Genomic DNA, 18,559 nt, shown 5'->3' on the forward strand with positions numbered 1-18,559 from the left:
GTTTTAACTGGGGAAAGGGAGAAGCAGCATCTTGCACATAAAGGATGAACGTAAAGTAATGTGAATAATTGTACAAAGTTGAAACCTTATAGCAGTTTCTGCAACATCCTAGCTTTACAGAGTAGAATACCACACATTGTAAGAGGTATAAGGTTCAAAGGTGCAATATGTAATACTAACCGCTAGTGTTTAAAATAGTTACTGCAGTAAAAATTCAAGATATTGGAGAGTGTTGTCTCCCCCGCCCCCTCCCCCTAGACTCAATGTTCACGTTGGTTGGTAGCCAGGCATTACTTCACAGCAGTGGCGTAGCTAACGTTAGATGCTGGCTGCTATGTTGACAGTCATAAAAGCTCACGCAGTGCTCTGTACCCAACTGACAGACACACTTTATTGGCTTAGAATTACAGCAACAATCGCTAAACACACTACTAACTTACGGTCCTCTCTTCCCAATATACAGCCCCCTCTCTTGGCTTAAAATGACTCACCACTGTCCGCTACGGCCGCTGAAAAGACTACACGTTGTAAACAGCCTTGGCCTGCTGGCCTGGTCCTCCGGTAACATTAGCAATTAGCAAGGTTAGCATGGCGGCGTTAGCCAGGACCAATCAGGACCAAGCGCTATGTAAGAGCAGTCCATTTAGTATAGTCACATAGTCACATCGCAGGACGTTGCGATGTTGACATAATCCCTTTTTACTGATTGATAGAAAAGTAAACTTCCACCGTTCTCTTTTTAGATGATTATTACTGTCCGACCCTTCCCCTTTAAGACAGGTAGCCATGTGGGCAGGGTGTGTATGCGACGTTAGTCCGACAGGGTTTGTTATGGGAAGTGTGTAGAAAAGTACCGTAGGCAGCAGCTGCCACTGACATAGTAAAGCGCATAGTTTTGATGGGTAGTCCATGAAGCTAAAGTAGTCAGCGTTTATGTTCGCTACAAATACGAACTAATTCACCTGATTAATGCAACATAATCACAACGTCTCCCAGCCATTTCCCCCCGACAAAGCTGCTACCAGCCAGGCTATTATAGTTAGCTTAAAGAAGCAAGCAGAAAGCTGCTACCAGCCAGGCCAAAGCTAATATAGTTATCCTAAAGAAGCAAGGGGTCCATCTGTCCGAACTAATGTTACGGTTTGGAGCCGCGAAGCTGGAAACCTATCACTAATCTATTTCAGAAGTCTGTGTCTGGTCTAACGTCATTTACACAGATTTAATTGTTCTTGGATACACAGAGTTTGTTGCTAGTGCGCGGGACATGCAGGTCTGATCAATTTATCAAACTAACGAGCTGGCCCCGCTAGTCGACCACAACCTAAAATTTAGAGGAAGCAACATGCAGTCACTGTCATATCCTTTAGCCTGGATTGATTATTATATGAATACAATGGTGTCATGCTAGTCAACCAGCGTATTTCTACCTAATTTCCCTCTCCAAAATCACTTCAGAAGAGTACCGTTAGTCACAGCGCTTACTTGCTTTGGTGTTTGTAAAGCATTAAAGTTCGACAAAGAATGGTTCACATTAGAAAAGATCCTTTTTCATTTTTTTTCTTCTATTTAGATGCACTCCCCTAACAAAATCACAGCAGTAGTTGAGAATGATTAATTATTTCCAAACAGTGCTATTTATGTAATCTTTTAAAAATTACTTTTTCTTTTTTCATATTGCAATGTATATCGCAGGGGAAAAAAATATCGCAATGTAAGATTTTTCCAATATCGTGCAGGCCTACAAGTGAGGCCTTTCTAAATTAAGACACTAGATTTTTCACCGCAGTTAACCGCGATTGTCCCCTGACATGAAACAATGTATGTCTTTATCATTGGATGTTACTAACCTGTCTTTATCCCTCTTCAACCTCAAGTCTCTGTTCAACCTGTTGGAGTTCCAGAGGCTGGTGCTCAACTACTCACCGCCAGCCCAAGTCCACGACTTGCCTCGCAACCAAAAGGTTAGACCCTTATATTTCTTCCCAGGACCTTAACAGAGGTAAATGAAGCTGCAAAAACAAAGTGAGAGTGTGATAGTTTCAGTTCAGCGTGTGCAACCTCAAATCAGTTGTGTGTGTATATCCACCTATAGCCTCTCACAACTAGCTGTGCTTTAGCACAGAAGATTTGGAGCTTTGAGCCACCACTCAGCAGCTGTGTGAGCGTGCCCTAAGTTCACAGCAGCTGAGTTCAGCCACTTTATGTAAACTCACTGCTAGTAACCTCCCAGGATCTCTACCCTCTATGAAATGTTTAATGAAACCCCAGTATTTCTCTTTCGGAACAGAAATGAACATGCAGAAGCCGTGTGTTTTGATTGGTCCTGGAGTTTTTAGTGTCTAGCCACAGTCACTATCGCAATGGCAGAGTAGTTTCCAGTAGGGGAAATATGGACGGTCAAAACCATGCTGATGGCTCACCACAGGGTTAGCCGCCTGTCACTAATCTTGCCTAAGCTTCTGCTGTGGAAGTATAGTTTCGGGCAGTCATCTCTTTATCAGTTCCATTGGTTCTAATCACTGACCTTTCACCTCAGCATGAGGAACTACTAGAGCTTAGAATCTCATCCTTACATCGGCATCCCTAACTTTGTAGCACAGAAAATAAGTGTTATAATGCACCGCTCAGTCACGTTCCCCCTTTATCATTCATAATGCCACTATGGTGATAATGCACAATGTAAAGATGAGAACTACGGAAACACCATGTTTAAAGGGACATGATTCACTCCATGACCTTTGCCATGCTCTTTAAATGACTTGTTGAGGGTCACTGAGAGTGTTGTACTGATACCAGTAAAATGCTGGTATCGGCTAGTACGTGAGTCTATGCACCGATCTGATACTACGTAATGAAGCCCAGAAAAAATCGACTTTTTAAAGTAGTTTCACTTGGATAAAATAGTCTTTGGCTAACATTAGCTCTTGTCCACTCTTCAGTAGCCGACCAAACCAGAATGAATTCTTCTTTACCGCATAAAAGAGTAGTTTACACAGCAAGTTGTGCTGTTCTGCCTCCACAGAAGACTGCAAAGGCCCCTGAATTGGGACACAGCAGAAACAGTCAGACATGGTTAGCTAGTGGCCGCCACTAGCACCTACTGTTTTCTAGAGCGGTTGAAGAAGAAGATTTGTGTTTTGATCTGCTTGCTGAGAGTGTAACCACAGATGCTCTTTCTTAACCGTCTTTTGTGTAACACTAGAGTTTATGTTAGCAAAAATTCAGCAACTTGTCAATATTTTACACCTGAACATACCACCAATTAAACATGTTTACAGTACACAATGCTTCAGTTTTGAGGGGTAGTACTAGTGCTGCCGATTTCAGTCGATATTGCACTACGGTTTTATGCTGGTACTATTTAAAATTTGAAATTTCTTTTAAGCTTACTAAATTGTGGCTGCATGTATTTATAGATGTGTTATGGTATTCATTCTTTGTATGTATAAGGCTGGTGAAACTATTATTTTTATTAATATACTTGTTCACGTTTTACTCTGAGCAGGAACACAGGAACCTTCCCTTCATGCAGGAGCTGCGGAACCTCTTCTCCCTCATGGTGGGCTCCAAGAGGAAATATGTAGATCCGTCACGAGCTGTGGAAATCCTTAAAGACGCCTTCAAGTCCAGTGAGTCGCAGCAGGTAAGCCTCTTTCTGCCATACCGCCTGTGCATAATAACATCAACTTAGTACAGGCAGTGTTCAATGAAGAGAGCGTCATTATTGCAAGCAGGTGAGAGGTTATGTTCCTATTACATAAGGTAAAGTGTACAAACGCAGTTCCTTTTTATACATATTTACCACCACATGAGTGTTTCAGTTTGGCAGACACAGTCACACCTACAAAATGTGAATAATTCCTGTAGAAATATCTGCATGAGTGATTATTCATTCTTTTATAGAAAATAAGCATTTCTCGTATGTTTGCACAAATATTAATACCTTTCCTCCCCTACCTTGTTTCATGGTCGTTCTGCTGACTCAGCTCTACTGAATCCGAGACTCTTAACCTCTCATCTATAACCATTAATCTTCAAACCCACCCCTCTGAACTTTGCAAAAAAAATATTGACTAGGAATTACATGCCCATGACATACACATGTCAAATGTACAAAACCGTTATGTTCTTCTCCTTACATAAGCATTCACACTAAGCCAGTGTCTCTGCAGAGGTTAACTGAGGTCAGTCTTCTGCCCTCTGTACTCATTAGTCATGTCACTACTCTGTGTATTAGTCAGATGGGCATTGACATGAATTAATGGCTAGCATTGATGTCTTTGAGAGATGGCCTCTTGGCAAGCACGTTCCTTTTGAAGTTTGGCAATCTGCAAAACTCCTCGGCTAAGACGACTCATCTCCCATCCAAAGCCCAGAGTTAATCGGCAGATGATTTTACTGTCTTGCTTGCAGGCGCGGTTGAGTCCTATAGTTTGACTCTGTGACATCAGTGTCCCAAAGGTAGTCTGTGTAATTGGTCCCTTTGTATGTATGTGTGTATTTCTCTCAACAGCAAGATGTGAGCGAGTTCACCCACAAGCTGCTAGACTGGCTGGAGGACGCCTTCCAGATGAAGGCTGAAGAAGACAGGTAACCCCAGCTCTCTCTATCCAGAGTTTATTGTTAAAAAAACGTACAGTACATGTGTAATTAAAAATGATTTTAACTGTGTTTAGTTATCACCCACCCAGACAAAAATCAAGGAAATATTTTTTAGGAGCCCTCCAGAAAGTTCAGGTACTTTCCCCATTTTCTAAGTCTGGCTATCACTAAACCAAGCCAATCTCAATATATTTGAGATTGAGCGTTGGTCTGGGGAGTCTGCCCTGTATTTTCTCTGCACAAAAGGCGTGACCAACAGGCATAGTTCAAATGTCATTGTATGCAATTGGATAGTGGAACTTGGAACAATGCGGGTGACGTAGAAGCAGCAGCGGCATCAACGAGTTTGCTGCGCTTAGGTGGAGTTTGGTGGCCGCTATGTTGAATGTAAACAAGAAGCGGCTTGGTCGTTATTGTGTTGAATCCGGCATTAGCGCAGAAGTTAGATAAGCCACTTTGTGATTGGTTTTTTCAAAAATTGTGAACCGTAGTATGAGAATTAAACATGCAGGTTTCCAGACCAAGCTGCAGGGCGAAATCAAATCGCCGGCAGAGTGGGCGGGGTTTACCCACTCTACCATTTTCTCGTATAGACATCCAATCTGATAAACAGTTTATATCACATTTCTTGAAACACTACCACCCTAGCCATTTTACCCACTCAGGTTTTTATCTGTGTGTTAGGATGGAGGGGGCGCCACATTTTGATGTCGAAAATCAGATGTACATTGTACAAAAGAACTGAATGAAATTCCTTTAAACAACGTGATTGTTTGTTTTGCCTTCAGGGAGGGTGAGAAGCCAAAGAACCCCATGGTGGAGCTTTTCTATGGCCGCTTCCTTGCAGTGGGTGTACTGGAAGGTGAGATGGGGGTTAAAGCTACAGTGCAACGTTTTAATATTAATGAAAGTCCGTTACATTCAAGCCATTGCCAAATGAGTTGATACAAAGCTAATTCAACCTATCCGCTGCACAACACTCTCTTTATGAATTTCTCAGTATGGCTGTCTACAAATTGTGTAGTCTGGTGACTTTTGCACGCAGCAGCTTGAGTAATGAGTTTTATGTCACCGCTGCTGTGGTCCTCAGAAGGGTTCAGCTTTGGCGACAAAGAGGACATACAAATAACAAAATGAGAATTATTCTTCTGAAGAGTCAATTATTTTTTAATCCTGTGTGTCAGCCCTGCGTGGAAGATGGGTGGGGGTGGTGGGCTGTCACCCAAGGCTTGTATCATGTGGACACGCTGACAGTGTTGTTGTCATTACTTACAATTCCTCTTGGGGGTTACAGAAACTAAGCGCTATAGCTTTAAATTCAAACCAATAAAGAGAGAAAGGGGTAGCTAGAGAACCCCAGAGAGTTAAAGCGTCAGCATAGTCTGATTGCAGCAGCCAGAAAGCAAGCCAGCCCTTGCCCCTAGTAATGAAAGATGACCTTGTCTTAATGAGATGTGGTCCATGTAAAAGAGGAGAGAGGCTGCATTGATCGCGGAAGACCTTGATGGCTGATTGACATTGCGCTTATTATGCATGACAACACTGGCCCAGAGCCACCAAAAGCTGGGCCAGTGGACTCTGCTGCTCACAAGATGACCTCAATGCCTCATCTACATGTCCGCCAGCAACAGTCAGTCGTTGATGTGGGGAGGTCTGTGCAGCTGTTTAATTATGAGTGAGTGACTGCTGAATAAGTGCAAATCAGCTCGGATGCAAACGAGTGTGAAACAGCTCCTGTTATTGCTTTCTCTTTTCACGCTCTTTGCCTTTCCAACTCTTCTGTCACACTTTGGACCAAATATATGTGATATGATGTATGTGATGCACTCTCCCTTTCTCTCTCACATGGTGATGACACAGCTGTAAGTAGCTGGTTGGGATAAAAGGAGGCCACAGCTACTTTTTAAGGTTAACCCTAACCCTTTTTTTAGCAATAAGCACTATCAATGCTCATCTGTCTATTGTGCTTTTGTAATTCCGTAGGTAAAAAATTTGAAAACACAGAGATGTTTGGGCAGTACCCGCTGCAGGTGAATGGCTTCAAGGATCTCCACGAATGTCTCGAGGCAGCGATGATTGAGGGAGAGATCGAGTCCCTGCACTCAGCGGAGAACTCGGCCAGGTCTGGTCAAGAGGTCAGTATGACAACAGTTAAAAATTGCTGGGGATGTATTAATGGAAATATAGTAAGTTTTAATAAATAAAAGGAATAAAGTTTGTTTTCATCCTGAATGGATAGCATTAGGTGCACTTAGAGTAACTAATGGCCTTAAGAGTTAAACATGGGTGTTACACTATATCAACATTATTTATTAGACACATACATGTCAATTGATTTTTCTAAAATGTATTATCTCAAGTACATTCGCAGCGCAGTCTTTCTTCTGTTAATAGTAATCTCAAGCTTTTGAAACATTTTATGCATAAATCCAATGTAATACAAGCATATAGTTTGTGCTCCAAAGAAAGGATTTATTTATTGCACTGTGGCCCAACACCAGGTCAAAGGCTCTTTCACAAAACAGATATCAGTCACCGCCTATCAGTAGGCACACTCACAATCTGATTAAACATTTGGGATTACGTGATGGATCCAAAGGGTTGACCTCCTTGCCCTTATGTCACACCTGTGTTATTATGGTTGTGACCTCTGGTTAGCTGTAGCCTGCCCTTGGCAGTCCCACAGCACCTGGGAGCAGCTAATTACCAGGCCAGTACACAGATGAGTATGGCACCGAGCTCTCTGGAAAAGCCCCAGCCATCCCGAGGGAGGGAGGAAGGGAGGGAGCATTAGAGACAGAGCAGGAGTGCCACTCCATTCACATCATATAGGAATACAAGGTTTGAGAGGAGGACATTAGATGTTTAATTTCAATTTGTTCAGACAAAACATTGCACTGCGAAAATGTACATTGCTCGCAACTACTCCGCTTGTAGTTGGTACAGCGCTTGCAGTTGGTGCTGACATTGTTGCTGCTGGTAGTAATACCATAATAACGCAATCAGGATTTGCTCATTCATATGATTTATAAATTTTCATTCATACGGAAAAGACCACCTGCCAAAAAATGCCAAAATGACAACACAACATCACACACACACCCATCTACTCACCAATCAAAAGGAGACGCAACACACGTACATGGTGACGACATGCCATAGGTATGTCATAGAAAGTTTTTTTGTGCACTAGCAAAATTGGGATCAAATGTATACAATGTAATTAAACGCAAACGTTGGTTTGGACCTTGGTCCGGACTTTTAGGTGTGAAAACGCCCTGAATCGAAGACAATATGGTGTCATATTACAAAATTGATTCATCAATATATTACCCAGCCCTATTCTTAACTACCACCAAGCCCTACCAAAATCTATATTCTGACACGATACATAGAATCTCTCTGAAGGTAAACATCCAAACATCCATTTTCTTTCAGCACTGGTTCACAGAACTCCCTCCTGTGTTGACCTTTGAACTGTCAAGATTTGAGTTTAACCAAGCACTGGGACGACCAGAGAAGATCCACAACAAGCTTGAGTTCCCCTCTATGCTCTACATGGACAGGTAATAAAAATATTAGCGCTGGGCTTTATTATTGAATCTAAAGTATTTGGGTCTGCAGTAAATAACAATTAATCCAAAGTCTCTTTAAGACTGAAGCCTGTGCTGTGGCCTTTGTGTTATTAGGTACATGGACAGGAACAGGGAAATAACCAGGATCAAGAGGGAGGAGATCAGGAGGCTGAAAGAGCATCTGACGCTGCTTCAACAGCGACTGGAGAGGTACTATTTGTCCACCAACAACTGTTTATATAGCCCAGGTCAACACCGCCCTGTAGACAGCCACAGAGAGTCATTTCTCACTCTGTGCGTTCTGTCACTTTGCCCTCTATTCTTATTTGTCTCTCCCTTGGCTTCCCTTTATCTCTTTGACACTCTCTACTACTCTGTATTCTCTCTCAGGTATCTGAGTTATGGCTCAGGCCCCAAGAGGTTTCCTCTGGCAGATGTCCTCCAGTATGCAATGGAGTTTGCTTCCAGCAAGCCAGTGTGCACCTCCCCAGTGGAAGACATTGACTCATCAGCTCCTCCCGGTGGCACGACAGGACAACTGCTTCCCCCACCAAGGCAAGTTTCATAACAGATGGTTGTTGTCACTGTTTTCCTCGTTTCCATCATTTCATGCATTGCTCGTTGAATTTTTGAATCCGACCTGAGCAGTTGCGTGATTGTGTCATCAAGTCGACAATACATTCAGGGTGGTGTCAGTGGGAGAATAATTTACAGTCAGGTTTATATTCTAATTTGAAAAACTTTGAAACACTTCTTGAGGTGGTTTCTGCTTTGACCACCAAGCCCAAATAGGATTTAGGTTTTCATTGTTGTGGTTTTATTTTAAGCTGCAGAAAGGATGGTATTGGTTGCATTTTAGGCCTTTGTTTGATAGGACAGCTTAGACATGGAAAGGGAGAGAGGGGGGGGAATGACATGCAGCTAAGGGCCCCAGGTCAGATTTGAACCTGCATGTACACGGGGCACATGCTTTATAAGGTGAGCTACCCAATTTTATATTTGTGTTTGATATATATTCACCCTGCAGCACAGCCGAGCAGGACTGTTCGCCTGCTATGGAGACCTCGGGCCCCGCCTCAGGTCTCAGCGCAGGTCCTGCTGTTGCCCAGCAGCAGAGAGTACCCATTCATAAGCCCTTCACCCAGTCCCGGCTACCTCCAGACCTCCCAATGCATCCGGCCCCACGCCACATCACTGAAGAAGAGTTGAGGGTGCTCGAGGGCTGCTTACATCGCTGGAGGAGTGAAGTGGAAAATGACACACGTGGTAGGTCTGCCTGGCTCCTTTTTGCAACCCTTTTTGCTCGTCTCTGTTGTGTAGGACTGGTTTCCAAATTCAGTACTTTTTTTGGCACCGACCGCATTGCCACCTTATTATCCAAAAATGCCTCGTCATTCAATACCCAATTTTAATATCTAAGAAGCAAATGTCATTAGTGTCAGGGAGCCAATAAGCATGCAGGATGCTTGTACCAAGATCTAACAATGCAGGTGATTGGCTGTCTAACATTACACGTCGCTATACTCTTGCTTTGCCAGACAATGGCCACACAGCATTCTGGGATAGGAGAAAAACATGATCTTGTTTATTGGCATTTGTTTAAACAAATTACAATCATCTTGGGCGGCGCTAAGCCCAGAGGGCTGCAAAGTAGCCTCGGGAAAGAACATGTTTAGCTAGCTGTCTGGATTTACCCTGCAGAGATCTGAGGAGCAGTTAACCATAGTCCTCAGAAAACAGCCGGAGTTTAGAATGCCAACACAAAGAAAGAGTAAAGTTGTGGGACATACGGCCAAAATGCGTTACATCCCACGGAATTTCCGGCGGCACCGGAGTAATCCCGGAAATGGAACTTGGAACATGGCCAAAATGATAATCAAGATTATTTTGATCAAAATTGAGATCACGATAATTTGTTGATTTTAACCAAAACAAATGTTATTGTCGCATATTCTACTTATAACTGCTTTCACATCCATATTGTGCTACATCCCTTTAATGTTAAAGTTGTATGTTGTACATACATACAGCTGTAACAGAATTTCAGAAAATTATCTGCAATAAATAGCCTAGGATGTATATAAAAAAACAAGTATCTCTGACAAAGCTCATTCACTTGTTTATAATATTAACTGATTAAAAGAGCAAGGGAGAGAGATGGGGAGTGCCATGGACGTACTCACAGAGAGACGGCTGACTCAACTGGAACAACTCTGACTGGCACATGAACGCTTTGAACGCAATGACGCGTTTAAAATATTGCTTGATTATGCAAATTTGATCGTGGGAAGCCAAAATCGTGATTAAAATTAGATTAATTGTGCAGCCCTAACAGTAATGCTGTAATGTCCTTCTTTTTTTATTTTAAAGGATTTTATAAGATTGGTATTGGAAAAAGTATCGTTGAAGAACTGGTATTGAAGTAAAAAAAAATTGAATGATACCCAGCCCTACTGTTCCATCAGCATGAATTCCCTGTACCTCTGTATTATTGCAAAAGTCACCCACTAATGGCACATACCAATAGATTGTATATGATTTTCTTCCAACCAGATCTGCAGGGCAGTATAAACAGAATCCACAGAACCATTGACCTTATGTACTCTGACAAATCTATGATGCAGGTGAGCAGCACTTTTCGGTAATCGGTCATATTTGCAATACAAGAAGCCGTCAACTGCTCAATTTGTAAATCCGCATTTTAAATACCCTCTGTGTTGTTCCAGGTTCCATACCGGCTTCACGCAGTGCTTGTCCATGAAGGCCAGGCCAACGCAGGCCACTACTGGGCTTACATCTACGACCCGCATCAGCGTTGCTGGATGAAGTACAACGACATCTCTGTCACCAAGTCGTCCTGGGAGGAGCTGGTCAGGGACTCGTTTGGCGGCTACCGCAATGCCAGCGCATATTGCCTCATGTATATCAACGACAAAAAGCCCTTTCTCATAGAAGGTACACACGGACCAAGGTTTAGCCCATAGTAGGGTTCTAACATGTTAGAGCTGTCAATCTTCCTCTGTAACACCATTTGAATTTAATTGATTTTATTTTTAAATATTTGAATAATATTTCAATATTTAATGTTTAACTGCAGCCTGTAATGCATTACGATTTTAAAGTCATGTTGAAACTATTACCCGTCCTTCTTCCGATTCCCAGCCGCAACCTGTCACTCCCTCCTGAACTAACTAACGCCTTGTGTTTCTCACGCCCGCTAACTTATCGTTCATGAGACGGGATGTGAAAAAAAGCATTTTGTTTTCAAGTGCGGGTAGGCCATGGCAAGAAGAGGAAGATTAGCCAACATATTTATTTAAAAAATCATATTTGATTTTTGGATTTGATTTGTTCCAACAGCCTTAATATGTATCTTTGATGCAAAATTGTGTAAGAGGTCGTATTTTTTAGTTTATTAATTCAGACATTTTTGGCTGCAGTTACATGCCAAAATATAACATCTGTCTAGTGAAGGAATGATTAAGTCATGGGAGATTTTCTTCAACAATTTCTACGACTGGTTTCATCACTCCCTCGCTGGTCATCACATAGTCTCATCCCTTGAAATGTGGAGTTAACCAACAGTTATGACATTATTAATATTTGATTTGTCATATACAAATCATGCTTTATTATTGGATTAATTTAGGGACATGGTTCAGTTATGTTTTTTTGTATATTCTGGGAGCAGTCTAGACAATTTCCATCCACTTCCTTTATAAATCCTGCCCACGTCTGGTATGAAGTCTAAACAGTAGATACAAATATGGATGTTTTTGTGTAGCTTTTCATTATACCCCCAGTAACTGCATAGCCCTGTCCCTGAGCTTCTTGGTAATTTAACACTAGAATAAAATATCACTTGCGTCATCTTTTCGACTCAGACTTTCAACTGCCATCTTTCTTGTAGGGCAGTTTGTAGATCTGCTGTTGAAAGTGAAAATAGGTCGTGACAAGAACAAGTGAGTTCTTGTCAAAGAATAGGTTTGAAGCTTCTTCACTTTATGTGAAGTCATTTCTGTTGAAAGCATTTATTTAAAAAAAACACACATTGCAACAATAAGCTGTCACATTTTTGAGCAGCCACGTTTACAGTCACTGTCTCTCTCTGTTGTCTGTGCAGAGGAGTTTGATAAAGAAACTGGACAGATACTCAGCGGCATGGACAAACTGCCTCCGGACCTGAAGCAGTATGTGAAGGAGGACAATGAGCTGTTTTGCAAGGAGATTGAGGAGTGGGACGCCCTACAGGCACGCAAGGCCCAGCAGGAGAAGCTTGCCCTGGCCACCGCAGCTGCCTCGGCAGCAGCTAGCACGTCCACTTCTTCCTCTTCCCCTCAGCCCATGAGTATTGAGTCCAGCCTTCCAGACAACACAGGTCAGGGTCTTGATACTCAGAATACACCGGAGAGTTCGTCACTGAGAATCAGTACTTGGCTGGAAGATATATACAGAAATAATTGTTATGAAGGGATGAGGAAGTGACCTTTTAAATATTGGCGTGCAGTCATGCTACTCTAACTCCCTTTCGCACGTTACTGTATACTATTGTATACAATATACAGTATATTACAGGAAAAGTCTGGGCAAAAAAAAAATAGCTGACTCTAAGAAAGTGATCTTAAGCCATGATCACACTTGGTGTCTTTTTTGGCAAGGACAAGTTGATTAGGGCACTTTTGTAGTTAAAAAAGAAGAATCTGGCAGCGGTTGGTTCCAAAAAGCTGCCGAGATTTCTTCAGCTTCTGCTACAGTATCCTAGAGTGCTATGTGGAGTGGCGCAACATAAAACAAAGCGGTCAAGCGAATAAATTTACAGAGGGAGCATGCTACCGCTAACGTTAGAAAAAACAAAGCGAGTTCCCTTCACAGGGAGTATCCAGTCATATGGTATGACTCGCTGTGCTCCGCCACTAGCCTTCTCCTTTTTCTTCTTGTTATGGAAACAACAGGTCTCACTACTCCGCTTGTCATTGCCCTGGTCTGCTGTCCAAAAAGCGCTTGACGTAGGGTGTTTTTTTTTTTTAAAAGAAAAAAAAAATCGTTAGTAGTGTTTAATAAACTGCTCAGCACTTTTTTGAATACTTCGTAAAACAGCTTCAAAAAAGCCAAATGTGACCCAGCCCTTAGATGCCCATTATGCAGAACTCCAATGTATTTTTATTAAATTATGGTGACAACACGGAATGATGAAATGCTTAATTAGTTAGTGAAAGATAATTGTTATTGATACTTTGCTGTGGACATACTGTTCACATTTGAATTTAGGCACCGGTCCAAAATAAGAGCTTTCTTCATGTAATCCTAGATATTGGTAAACACTACGGCTCATTTCTGCAATCATGCTCACACTAATGCACCTAATGCACATTTTTGGCATTTGTGTGAATGACAAACACAGATAAAATCATTTCAAAATGCTTGTGAAAAACATAAGAACCACGCATTTTTTGTTTTTCTCTTATGGTGTCATTTACCTCCTGCAGCACCCCAGCAGGACCCAGAGTACATGGAGCAGCCATCACCCACCAATGACTCCAAGCACCTGCAGGAGGACACGGAGAGGGCCATCTCCAGGGCTGCTGCTGAGCAAGAGGAGAGAAGTCCCGAAGCATTGTTAAATGCTGTATGTAAAACATGCAAAAACACACAGTACACCATTCTCGCACAGTTCTCACACCGTTCTGACAGTCATTGTCACCCATCAGGTGCTTCCTGTTGTTCTTACACTTCCGTTTGTTAATATTGATCACTAAACTGAAGTGTATCCACCTGTGATTTTATTTTGTCTTATTATATTACATCCAGTAATTTTTTCCTGTTGAGTAGCTAAAGTCAGCGTTAACAAAAGAGTTTTTTTTAATTTTTAAGATAATGTTTTTTGGCAATTCCGCCTTAAATTACCAGGACAGCTTAGATATGAAAAGGTAGAGATAAGGGGCAGACTTGCAGGAATTCGCTGTAGGTTTGGATGCGAACCCTGGGCCTCTGCGCCAAGGAATACACCTCTACATGTGGGTGTGCGCGCTACCAACTGAGCTGCTATAATCAATATTTGAACACTTGATTGCAGCTAATGCTCAGTCAACTCTGCAGTTCCCCTCACCTCTATATAACATTCCACTTGAGTGGGGTGTTCACATGGGGAACTCAATTTTACGGTTATTCAACAATGCTAAACAAATCTATCTCACAATGTTGACAAAAAGTTACGAAATTCGTCCACCAAGTTTTATGAAAACCAGCCAATAGTTTTTCCTTAATCCTGCTTACAAACAGACAAACAAACTGTGAGCTGTAAACGTGACCTTCTTGGCAAAGTAATAATTTGTGGATGGTTTTGTGAAAGAGGCTAGATCCATGAGGCGGGCTTTAGTTCATAAATGGTCAAAACAAGAGCAAACATTTGAGTTACTTGTGATGAACTGGTTTATTGAACTGGTTTATTTTTTATCTATTGCAGCTAGGGGACAGGGTATTAATCAACTTGACATATTTCCATCTTGGACAATAACAATGGATTCTATTCTAACTGTCCCTACATATCTTTGTTACACAATATATGAAGTTGGGGGTCCCTGCTCAATCTCTTTTGGCTAATGCGTTTTTGGCCTAACAAACGTTGAAAACCCCTGGTCTAGGTAATTACCGGGAAACACTTGGTACTACTTTTCTTTTAACATTTCACTGTTTTTTTCTCTCCACTACATGTTATCTTCCTTGCCAGTCCATCAGTTTTCTGTCCTTCCTGTCTCATCTGTCTCTCTGCAGTCTCTTCCCCCTCCCTCTTCCCCTCAGCCTGAAGTCCAGGTGAGCACCCCCTCCACCCCTCCCCCTGACCTGGTCACGGAGGATGAGTCCCCTGGCCAGCGCACGGTGGAGGTGGCCATTCCTAATGTGGGGACCTTTGTCATTGAGTCAGAAGAGGGGGGGTACGATGACGAGGTAGCTCTCGCCCAGCCAAATATTCTCTCTTCCTTTTTGTGCTAAGAAGCCTGTGCCTGTCTGATATATGGAGTGAGAGCACCAGTGCCGATTTACATGGCTCTACATAAGGTTTTTCACACCTGAGAATATCTGACCCTTTTACGCTGACTGGTTTCAGGATTGGCTTTTGGCTGGAAATGCGGCGCAAATAAGACTGATCTCTTTATTGGCCTTTCTGCGTTACTCTTGTGTGAAAAGTCTATTCTTGAGCTAGTCTGCATCTTGGCACAAAGGCAGATTGACCTTTTGCAGAAAGCTACGGTCTGCTGACACATGTCACTACTAGGTGAAAAACAAATGAGAACACAGGCTCATTTTGTGATTTGATACTTAACTTTCAACTGTACATGAAGCCAAATGCTCCAACGTTGTTCATTATAGTTTGCACAGATTTCACGGAGTTATCATGGAATCAATTGTTTTTGTTTTTTTGGATTGGCTTGGTATCAGCAGTAGTTGTAGGTCAGTATGTTCTGAGTGCATTGCTGCTGCTCAGTATTCTAGGCTGACTCCTGCAAAGTTTGCCTGGGTTTTCACACATAATCCTTGTGAGGATTGTGCATTGTGCCATTGAACTGACTGGCTGTGTCCGTCACAATTGTGTCACTCTAACCAATGCATGGACTGCTGAGTGATGTCTGGCATGCCCTGACTGTGGTATGCTTAATTGCAGTGCCTCAGCGCACATAACATAGTGGTCGTCGGCCTTGCTCAGCTCTTCAAAAGGACCTATTGTTTTGTTTGACATGGTTCCTGCTTCCTGGGCAGGCAATGATGACCCCCAACATGCAGGGTATAATTATGGCCATTGGCAAATCCAGCAGCGTGTATGAAACGAATGGGCCTGAGGCAGCCTTTTTTAAGGTACACACCATCTCTCCTCCTCTTCATTCCACACTAACTCACTCAACCTCCAGCCACCTCCTCTTTTGTGTGTTTCTTTGTCTTCTTCTGTGTACTTTCTTGCAGTTCAGTATGAAAGATTAAAACATCTTACAGCAATTAGTAGTAACTATTACTATACAATTATTAGAAACTTAACAGAGTAACTTGAACCCTACATATCACACCAGGCTGTGTGTGAGGGGAATTTTATCTGTATCACAGGCTTGTGCTGCACAGGTACTCAGCTCAACTTCCCTCCCAAATCTCTTTTTCAGAAACCAAGCAGAATGGGAAACTGAGGAAACATGACAGGACTATATGCCACTTCTCAATAGGGACAATGTGTGGTGAAACTAAAGAGACAGCTCTATTTCTAATAGGGAAAAAGTTAAAATGCAAATGAGCATCTAATTGTGGCCAATAATGTATTGAGAACGATTTCCACAAATTTACTCAATCTCAATAATAATTCAATGAGAGAAAAGCTTAAAAGAGTACTGAATATATTTGATATTCATGTACCAGTCCAGTGTAGACCCATCTACCTCCTGTAGAAGTTCTGTTGTGTGTTTGCATTTAACTCTGAATAACCCTTGAACCTGTGACTTTTCCCACAGCACAGAGGGAAGATTTGTCATTATTCGCAATGTCTTAGCCCAAAATGTATAGAATCCGCTAGCAGGGCATAAGGATTTCCGATAAATAAATAAATCTGGGAATTTTCAAGTCAATTGATTTCACTTACCAATCATATGAGAGGAACACAGCGCTGACTAACGCATAGCTTAAAGTACTCGGGCCTGATGCCAGATTTCTGGGGAATGACTATTTTAGAAAATTAAATAAATTTTAAGAAGTCCACATGGAATTTGCTTTGATGCGTTAGGTTTAAGCAATCATCAAACTTCCACCCACCAATGAAACGAGTTTTAGCCAGTCAGATGAAAGGTAGGGCCGGTCCTTGCCGAAAAGCGAGAGTGCAGTGTGTGGTCTCCATGGTAAAAAATGTAGATACAGCTTTAGTTGAGAAAACAAATGTTTGTGATAAAAACAATACGTGTGTGCACGTTCATAGCGGAAAACAATTTGTCATTAACAATGGCCACTGTTTAAAATGTATCTAAAGCCCTAACTGCCTTGACAAAGCTGTCTGTTAGGAATCAGCATCAGTTATTTAAACATAACGGCCTTTTAGACGTCTAGCTATATGAAGAGCTAAACAATGGAAAGTTTTTAATAAATGTATATGAAGCAACTAATGTCAGCATGGTGACCTGGCCAAAGTAACAACACATCTAGAAAGTTTTGTTTTCAAAAATGATTCAATGTAGGATTATGGTGTTGCAATATAAAAATCCACATTTACTGTTAATTTAATATATGGTTGGAAGAAGTAAAAATGTATGCGAAACGTTTTACTTCTTAAAAATGATGACCATTGAGTATGGTGTAATGTAAGGACTTTAACTGTTCTGCCAGTCAAATTAACTTTAATGAGTGTGTATTGAAACATTAAACTGTGCTGAGTCACATAAAAAGTTTCAGGATTTTTTTCACTTTAAGCCCTGCGTTAGACCATTTGCAGTCCTGTTTCAATCCAATCTCTTGAAATACAATGTTTGTTTTTTTGTTTTTGTTTTTAAATATAAGCCTAAAATTGCAAGTGCGTTGAGCCTAAGGCTGGGTACCGAACTGCTATACTTTAAGGCACCAGACAAGTTTCCTCCTTTGTATCGTGGACCGATTCAATACCCTATTTCAATACCTAAGGAGTTAATCAGCGCCAGTGAGCCAAAAAAAAACATGGTGCATGCTTTGTGATTGGCTGGCTAACGTCACACATTGTAGTGGGATGCAAAAAAAAATAATACGTTACACACAGTGTGTAAAGAAGCAAAATAATTAAACAAATATGTGAACTGTAATGTTGTAAGTTACTTTTTGGGTAAAATGGATGTCACAAAATTAGTACTGATTATCACGCACCGTTATCAAATTCATGACATCAGCATTGAATTTTTTTAAATCATACCCGGTCATGGGTATATACCGCCTCAATCTTAGTCAGAGTTTTTAACCATTACTCGTTAACTCTTTGAACACACTCTCTCTCTCTCACTCTCTCTGTCTTGCTCTCTCTGTCTGTCTGTCTGTCTGGTCAGGCGATCAAGCTGGAATATGCTCGTCTTCTGAGATTTGCCCAAGAGGACACACCCCCTGAGAATGACTACCGACTACAGCACATCATCGTCTACTTCATCCAAAACCAGGCGCCCAAGAAGATTCTGGAGAGGACTCTGCTCACACAGTTTGCTGACCGGAACCTGGCCTTCGATGAGAGGTAGGTTAGACTGTACGCTCTGCAGTCTTTTGAAAGTTTTTTGTAACAGAAAAATACTTTGCACGTCTAACTTGCAATTTAATAGCAAGCAATGTTTTGTACTAGATCATTATCAGGCAAAATCCAGCAAATTATTTGCAAATATAAACCAGCTGAAAATAACCACATT

The 18,559-nt window shown here is 41.7% G+C and overlaps 1 protein-coding gene across 6 annotated transcripts in view; it reads left to right on the forward strand.

The window, feature by feature from the left end:
* The window catches only part of usp25 (ubiquitin specific peptidase 25), a 37,159-nt gene that overhangs the window by 10,045 nt on the left and 8,555 nt on the right, over positions 1–18,559 (forward strand). Inside the window, exons 6-21 of one of the 6 annotated variants that reach the window (XM_034891046.1) lie at positions 1,875–1,961; positions 3,503–3,643; positions 4,514–4,590; positions 5,391–5,464; positions 6,586–6,737; positions 8,041–8,168; positions 8,292–8,387; positions 8,568–8,732; positions 9,205–9,443; positions 10,731–10,801; positions 10,904–11,132; positions 12,301–12,555; positions 13,664–13,803; positions 14,949–15,122; positions 15,933–16,028; positions 18,212–18,390. In XM_034891046.1, coding sequence (XP_034746937.1) covers positions 1,875–1,961; positions 3,503–3,643; positions 4,514–4,590; positions 5,391–5,464; positions 6,586–6,737; positions 8,041–8,168; positions 8,292–8,387; positions 8,568–8,732; positions 9,205–9,443; positions 10,731–10,801; positions 10,904–11,132; positions 12,301–12,555; positions 13,664–13,803; positions 14,949–15,122; positions 15,933–16,028; positions 18,212–18,390 — 2,303 coding nt within the window. The remainder of the gene's footprint in view (positions 1–1,874; positions 1,962–3,502; positions 3,644–4,513; positions 4,591–5,390; positions 5,465–6,585; positions 6,738–8,040; positions 8,169–8,291; positions 8,388–8,567; positions 8,733–9,204; positions 9,444–10,730; positions 10,802–10,903; positions 11,133–12,300; positions 12,556–13,663; positions 13,804–14,948; positions 15,123–15,932; positions 16,029–18,211; positions 18,391–18,559) is intronic. The other 5 variants (XM_034891049.1, XM_034891047.1, XM_034891048.1 and 2 more) reach the window with 5 other exon arrangements.

The sequence above is a fragment of the Etheostoma cragini genome, chromosome 13, assembly GCF_013103735.1.
Source record: "Etheostoma cragini isolate CJK2018 chromosome 13, CSU_Ecrag_1.0, whole genome shotgun sequence".
Taxonomy (NCBI): domain Eukaryota; kingdom Metazoa; phylum Chordata; class Actinopteri; order Perciformes; family Percidae; genus Etheostoma; species Etheostoma cragini.